The 8,017-nt window shown below is 46.5% G+C and overlaps 1 protein-coding gene and 1 long non-coding RNA gene across 2 annotated transcripts in view; one reads left to right on the forward strand and one right to left on the reverse strand.

The window, feature by feature from the left end:
* The window catches only part of Slbp (Stem-loop binding protein), a 23,462-nt gene extending 21,709 nt beyond the window's left edge, over positions 1-1,753 (forward strand). Inside the window, exon 6 of the mRNA XM_077688138.1 lies at positions 1,472-1,753. Coding sequence (XP_077544264.1) covers positions 1,472-1,583 — 112 coding nt within the window. The 3' untranslated portion in view covers positions 1,584-1,753. The remainder of the gene's footprint in view (positions 1-1,471) is intronic.
* LOC144156234 (uncharacterized) overlaps positions 1-6,810 on the reverse strand; it is a 7,182-nt gene extending 372 nt beyond the window's left edge. The window contains exons 1-2 of the long non-coding RNA XR_013319726.1: positions 5,375-6,810; positions 4,415-4,544 (exon numbers count right to left, since the gene is read on the reverse strand). This is a non-coding gene — a long non-coding RNA (uncharacterized LOC144156234). The remainder of the gene's footprint in view (positions 1-4,414; positions 4,545-5,374) is intronic.
* Between the last annotated feature and the right edge of the window lie 1,207 nt (positions 6,811-8,017).

Here is an 8,017-nt window from a genome sequence, read left to right on the forward strand (position 1 = left end):
CCCATCTTCCTATATTTCTTCTTCATTCGTAAGACTTTCCTGCCCACACAGGAAAAGTAGTGATCTTTGGGTAGTCAAGCAAACAATGTTTTCCCGTTCGCAAAAAATGTTTAACGTATGGCATCGAATTCTAGAAAAGTAAATTTCATTTGCAGTGGTAATTGTTTCAAACGGTAGTTTTTTTTTTTTTTAAATAAAAAGAGAACGAAAAGCTGTAAAGAAAAGATTTGGGACAAATAGAACAATAAGGAAAAATGTCAGTGCTGCTCACACACAAAAACAAACAGAAAAATTTAAGATACACATTTTGTACATATAACTATCAGTGCAAATCTCCTGTTCCTTGAAACATAGTTTAGCCACACATGCATTAAAAAAAACATTGCTTTTCTGCTCTTTTTTGTTATTTGCTCAATTTACAGTTTTGATACTTTTGCACTTTCTGGGGGCTTGTGTTGGAACAGGGGTACCAGGTTCTGGGCTGGTTTGACACACTGTCATTTTCGGTGCTGAAATCTGATGACGAAAAGTTGCCCTCTGAGTCAGGGCTGCTAATGTCATCCAAAAGTCACATTAGAATCGTCCAGATAGCAAAAATGTGGCGTTTCCGCAGTGCCGTAGCATGCAATGCCGACACCATCTCCGTATCATCGGAACACCAGTCGCATGACACCATTAATGCTTTAAAAAATCGCGGCATGCATAATAACAAACCAAAGAGGATTTAAGTGTCTTACTACTCAGTAGATGGCAGCAGTCCTCAGAGTGCACTCTTAAAGCACCAAATTCGAATTGGAAAACGTCAAGATTTGAACTTGAAAGCGTCTATAGTGTACTATCAATTTGAATAGGTGTAGGCAGGCAAGTGTTAACCTGCATAATGGTCTTGCACCATAAAACACCAATAATGACCATCATTGTTAACCTTCATAAGCCAAGCAGTAATGCACATTTGCCTGACCATATAAATGCTTAGGGCGATGGTCATCTTTCTGCGTGTCGTTCTGCTTGTGGCCACGTGGCTTGGTTTGAATAAAGTAATCAGATGTGCTCCCGGAGCATTGTGACGATTGAAATGTGACTGGAATCCCACATTACAAGGGCAAAGTAAAAGAAAAGTTTTGGGACAAACAGAACAATAAGCAAAAATGTCGGTGCTGCTCACACAGAAAAATTTAAGATGCGCATTTTGTACATATACTATCAGTGCAAATCTCCTGCAAATATCAAGCGCCTAACTGTACACAAGCCTTTGTCACAGTTGTGAGTGAGCCTGGCCTTTGCTTTTAGTTTGGTTATGCTCTTGTCGTGTGCAAAGCTCGGAAGCGTGGGTTTGGTGCTAACCGGATTCCGGCGCGTAAATGGAGATTTTTGTGCATTCTTCCCGAGATCGTGCCTATGCTGTCCTTCAGTGGTGCTTTTGCCGTTATTTTTTTCTGGATGCTCACAGATCTTTTTTGGGTGCTTACAGTCTTGACCTTGGGGACACAGACAACCTTCTCAATGAAGGGATTGAAGAGATCCTGTCTGAACCTGCCAGTTCAACACTCGCACAAGAGGTGACCAAAAAGCTCAGCTTCTGAATGGGGGATTTGCCAAAACTTGAACATAGGCACATGTTCTTCCTGACGAGGACCATTCCCATTGTATCATTTTGTTCATAATAATTTTCTTGTGTTACCTTGAATATGTATTTATGTATATGCCTGCACTTTCAGGCTGGTCAAATAAAGGTACTTGTGGTTTTAAAGGACATTTTGCTCGTGTGAATGATGTGTAGCTTTTAACATGCTGGGTTACCCGGCATCCACTGTCTATTGAGTAATTTTTATTGCAAATTCAATTAGTGCCAAATACATGAAATGTATTACTTTTGTTGGATTGTCAAGAGACTGAGAGATGTTGGCATGAATAATGCAACAGCACTGACTGGTCAAATTGCTGGAATTGAAAAGCCTTGTGCAGGCCAGTATATTTTTGCCCAAATAGGCACAGTTGTGGGCTCCCTGCTACGGTCCACATCACTTCTTGGTGCTTACAGTTGCGGAAAATACTAGCTGAGAAGTTGCTGCACTGTGGAAAGGAGGCGAAATCCTGCTGCCACTGTTAGTGCAGTTTACACAGTGCATAAAGAAGTGAGGCTAATGGTGGTATTCTGAGTACGTCTTCCACTCTGTGTTCCCCCGACTCAGCTGGGTGGAGGATACCACAATACTTTTACATGTGAAAGTCACTTTCAGTGATCTCCTTGGCTGCAGGCTGGAGTGGAGGAGAGCTTCAGAATACCGGAATAAGTGCCCTACAGAGTTCTTGTCAGCTTCACAGAATACACTGCATGTTCCTGATTCTACACACACGCATCCCCTCATCTTTTATTTTTTTGACCATAGGCAGAAGGGAAGAGGGGGTTGAAAATGCGGTGTTATGGCAGATACAACAGTTGTTTTCTTGCTGATGATTATCAACTGTTGTAATACCACTGGGTAGGCCAAGAGTACTCAGGCAGGCAAAATAAACCGCCATGGTGGCATTGAGGCCAAAACATTTGGCTTGCGATCTCGTGAATGCGCTTCTTGTTTGCCACCTGTTGCGATGGCTGAGGCACTGCCCAGCACAAGTTCACACATTTGCCCGCAGTGGCTGTTTCTGTCATGCAGGTGGGAAGCAAAAGCACATGCAAACAAGGTTGAGTGCGTGCTAGAGATCTCCAGGTGGCCTCCACTTGAGGCACACTCCACGTGCAGCTTGAACAGTCTCAATTTGGAGGCATTTCTGGTTGTTCATCACATAGTGGACACTACACAAGGAAATGCGCTCTGAAAAAGGAGCTCTGCCCGGCATTGAACTAGTGCACGGAGTCTTGAATGCGGATCATGTGTGCTGAGTACTCGTTCTTGGCTGATTCTGGGCAGTAGCAGTTTCTTGCTCTTCTGGTGCTTTGCTCTTTCTTCCACGGTCCGTAGTCCTCTGGTGTCTGGTCTTGTTTGGTCCCAGATGTGTTCAGAGCTCCTCTTGGCGGCAACTCCTATGTGCTCGGCATGTTAAGGACTCATTCAGTGACGATTCTTTGCCACCGCAGTTGCCACATTCCAACCAAGGAGTAGGCTCTGTTTGCTGTCTTGTGCTGGATGGTGAGAAGCCTGGGAGTGGTGCCTTGGTGTTCCTGCTTCCCTCAACCCTAACGCATCGCTGTGCCCACTTACATGGTGTGCGGGTGTTCTCCCTTGAAGTGTCATAGATACGGTGTGACAAGCAGGTGGGATGCACAAGTAGTTCGCTGACCTTTCAGTGGAGCTTGTGGGGTTCTACATTTCACACCCTAGTTATTCCCCACCCCACAGCCATCCGCGCTCAGCAAACATGCCTTGCGAGCGCCAGCTGCGGACGGGCCTGTTGTTTGCGGAGACAAAGGCAGGAGGCGGCAAGGGCGAAGCACCAATGGCAACGTTTATTGCAACGTGCAAATCAGATATACTGCATACAGACTAATCCTAGGCCATAACGGTAACATTGGGAGCGAAGCATTAAACATCGCTAGAGATCAAGATGGTTCGGCTCACCGATGGAATACCAGAGCAGCAGGGCGCCGCGTGTGCGAGCGCGGATGCAGTCTCCGAGCTCGCCCCGAAACGTCCCTTTGTGGCGCGTTCCCCAGGTCCGGACCAGCACGCTGAAACGTCCGCGCGCTACCGCATCCCCAAGACAAGAGAGCATCCTCCCACCATGCTACATCCCACTAGACCTAGCCAAACGGCGGCGCTAGTGCGGAGTGGAGGGGTAAGGCAGAGGGGAAAAGGGTCAACGCCTCTACCCTGGTGACAATGAACCATCCGGTCACTGGCGCCCTCCTGTATCGCTCCTGTCGCGCGAGCGAGGCTCGTGCAACACCGGCCGCGATGGGAAGCTAGCCAGAAAGGGGTTTGCGTGAAAGTTGTGATCCCCACAAGCTGGCTGATCAGAGTTTTGAAGGTTGTGGTCCAAATTTATTGAAGCAGCAACGGTCTCCTCGCTCAATCCTCCCGTAAAGGGTGTTGGCATCCAACATTTTTTTTTTTTAATTTGCATTTTCGCCATGCGGCATATAAAGAAAAGATAAGACATTAGGTAGAATAAAAATACCGGGTACCAAAGCACAGGTAGTCAGGAAATTGATGACCCTGTACAAGTCTAAAGGTAGGCATGGAGTCCGGTCCCGTGTAAAAAGTTCAGCAGCGACCTGCAGTAGCGGTCTTCGTTCACCCACCGGTTGAAGTCCCCCGGTTTATCCCACCGAAGACCAACCACGCTAATTTCAGCTAGTAAACACTACAGAATGAACTGCCTTGCTACCACAGGTGGTTTTAACCATGTTCCAGTTTCAATTGTCAAATGTTTTGCCTTGGTGTAAAGTGTGGTTAGAAAGTTGTGGGCACACCTGAGCTCTTGCTTGTGATGTGAGAATGCGTGAGCATCACTTCTTGTTGAGTTGTGAAAGCTTGTGGGGGCGGGTATGTTGACGCCAAGTGGGGCCGCAGGTCACTTTCCTATCCAGGCTGCCAAATTTCCTATAGGCAAAAATCATTTCTATTCGTTTGTTAAATAAAGAGGTAAGTGCCATCATTGTTCTTGTTTTTTAAGTAACCGTAAATGCTCAATTATTGCAACACTGCATATACAATAAACCCTCATTATAGCACCGTCCTTGGGACAGGAAACTAGCTTTGTTGTAAGCAATGCTTTTCTGAAAGCAGATGCAATTTACTAACTGCAGTGAGAACCAGGAAGCACTTTAAATGAAGCAATTTTGTTGTAACACGGGCTTACTGTATATTGCTACATAGCAGGAAATCAGCTTTTGCGACTTGTGTACAATGGAAATCTATTTGAAAATGATATACGGGGCAGCTTGATGGTCGAGTCAAGACAATTTATGTGCTCGCACCCCTACTCCATTAGAACACAGTTTCTGTGTGTATGGTTAACAAGGTGGGTAGAAGAGTGATGACCAAGACCGCATTTGTAATGTCGTATGGCAGCACTAAATTACCTGGCAGCTTTTCTGCTGACTGAGGCGTTCTGGATGCCAGCACCGCACAGGCTCTGTTGGCTCCTTTCACAACGACTCAAAGTGCACTCTATTTTCTCAGCTCATGGAAGAAAGTCAGTGTGGCGTGCTCATTTGCGTACCAAAAAAGAACGAGGGAGACAGGAGAGAGAGAAACACCTACAAACAAAAGCTGGATGAGCTGTGAAAGACGTTATTTTTCTGCTTTTAATGTCTAGGATCCAGGTTGCTACAGAGCTGAAATCCCGGCTAGCTGGTTGCAGTTTGCAGAGCACTCCCAAAATCCACTACGAGTGCATTATCAAATGGACAGTGACGGGTTTGACTCACCGATAGGGCACGCTCCAGAGGCACGAGTTGAATGAAGGGGTGGCTTTATTAGCCACAAAAAGTATAAGCAGTTACAGTGAAGTCAATGTATACAAGTGTGCATCTTCACGACTCGCGTTGGGCCGCATGCGGCTGCTCATGAGACCGGCCCTTTGACCCTTCAAAAATGGCCTCGCCTCGACGGCTGCTCTCGTGGCAAATTCGTGCCCTTGTGATGAGCACATTGTGAACCATTGAGCTTAAAGGGGCCATGCAGGCAAAACACAAGCTTAGTTCCTTCGAAAGATTGCCTCGTTAGAACCTAGCTGACACCATTTTTAACACACACTTCGCTCAAGTAAGCTACGTCATTAGGAAAAAAGGGAATGGCCATGCAACCCGCTAGCTCATTTCCCACAACAGAACCTATAATGTCATATATGCCCAGCTGTGCGACTGGCTGAGGCCGGCAAAAGCAAACAAAAATTAGACGGCTTATAAGCTTGCCGAACGAGTTAGTTGCGCTTAAATGTAATGCATATTCATTTTACAGCAGTAAGACTGGTGCAGTAAACAATGAAAGTTACAAAAATACACGTAAACAAGTACTGATGTGCACTGCTGTTGGTACTGGGCGCACTACGCTTGTTTTAGCTGCGCAGCAGTCCGCTGCTTTGGAGTTGTCTCACACGACACTGGCCAATTGGTGTAAGCGACGTTATCTTACGTGACCCTGTTTGTCGAGCATACCCCATGTTTCACGAAACGATTACTTCCCACTGTAACAAAAACAAGCCAGGTGCAAATACGGTAAAAAATAAGCAGCGGCGGACAGCGGTCCGCGGCTGACTATGGTAGCGTATCTGGGAGGACTGACAGTAAGCAAGGCTGCAGAGCCTAATCACACACTTTTGAATACCCGCCCTCATGATTTCATGGCAGACGTCACGAAAACACAAGATTTGGCAGGAGAATCAAAAGTTTAACCTAAATTAATTTCTCCGTGAATACGGCATCGCTTGCTGCTGAACAAGTGCTGGGGGCACTATAAAACACGAAATCTTTTGAATAAAACAAACTTGTATTTTTTCTGCATGGCCTGAAAGCTCTGCACAGGGTAGAGTGCATGCAACATCATACGCTTTAAAGTTGCGTTTGAAGAGAGTGCTGGTGAGAGGCCGATAAGGAGTGCCTGCGCCGTTGCACATGTCATATCAACCTGCAGGAGGGTTGCGCCGCATGCACCACACCCTTGCTGTCGGTGGTAGGCCCCGTCAGCACTGCTTGGGTGACTAACCCTAATGATGTTAGCACAGCCAGAGTTACGTGATGTAGGAGTTGCGAAACCCCCATCCCATGCATCAAAAAGTGGCCCTACGATTGGTCCACTGTTTTGGATGATGATGACGATGATCGCTATTGGTTTCCCCTTTGTAGCGGGGTGATGACATGTCATCTTGCCAAAAAGGACTCATACACCTATGTTTTATACTCTTGGTTTAATACTAGCGCTGCTTAGGGCTGGCACAAAAGCTTATTAGGCACAAAATACTTTTTTTTTTTTCAATTACAGGTGGTAACTGTCCTAGGCAATATTCCCCTCTCTGCTTTTCTTCCACCAGCATTCTAATCTTCTTTTTCTCGCCTCGACAGCCTTGAAGTTAACTTCCTCTGTGCTACCCTTAAATCCTAGGGCTTCTGGAAGCTGAATATTTCCCTCATGTAGATTTGGATGGATACCCTCACATTCTAACACCATGTGCTGCATAGTTTGTTTCTTTTCCGCAGACGACGCATACCCGATAATTTTGTGAATACGTCCCCACAAAGCTCTTAGTTCGCAAGCAACCTGCTCTAGCCTCAAAAAGCAAAGCACTGCCCAGGGAATTATCGTAGAAATTTTCCTTTCTGATGTTCAATTTCTCAGCCCTGTAAATCTTTCCCATGCAGTGGCGCCATCTATTGGTGACAAAATAAACTATACAACGCGGTTCGCCGCTCGACGACCTGGGTACAGTTATGGTGGCTAGAGGGGGGAAGTGTGACGGGCATCTAGAGTCACTAGTGGCTCTAGGGCGACGTATCCGCGCCGTGGAAAGGAGAGGCGCGATCTGCGATGAAATTTTCCGGCGCCGCTAGGGGCGCTGAAACAACGCTGGTGTGCACGCCGGCGAGCCCATGTAGTAAATCCCGCCGTGTACGTCGAAGCTTGGAAGCGTAGCTCATGTGCCACTGTGGCAAAGGCACGTAGTGCGTGATGATGTGCAATTCATGTGCGATGTAATAGTTATAACGCTGCGTACACTGATGGTGTCGAAAGCGCGAATATGTTTTGTGCCTGGGTGCCGAAGCGGTTACCGAACGTGCAGGATATGTAACCAGAAAGTTCTGTGGTAAAATTTCTTGCCAGCAGTGTGCTTATGCCCTGACAGTCACCAGAGCAGCAACTGAATGCCTTGCGGATAGTGTGTGCACGCAACAGTTTGACAGGAGAGGCCTTTTGCACCCTGGCAGTGTAACTTCAGCAGAAACTTCAGCGGTGAAACAGAGAAACTTCATGCTTTCAGTGTGCATGGCTTTATGCAGTTTTTGAGCAGTGTAACACTCTGCCAAGTAGGGGCGAGCTTCATCGCAAAGAACTTACTGAAAAAATTGTCCAGTTTG

This window comes from Haemaphysalis longicornis, unplaced genomic scaffold, assembly GCF_048455015.1.
Source record: "Haemaphysalis longicornis isolate Haplotype H1 unplaced genomic scaffold, Haemaphysalis longicornis Haplotype H1 scaffold_1, whole genome shotgun sequence".
Lineage (NCBI taxonomy): Eukaryota > Metazoa > Arthropoda > Arachnida > Ixodida > Ixodidae > Haemaphysalis > Haemaphysalis longicornis.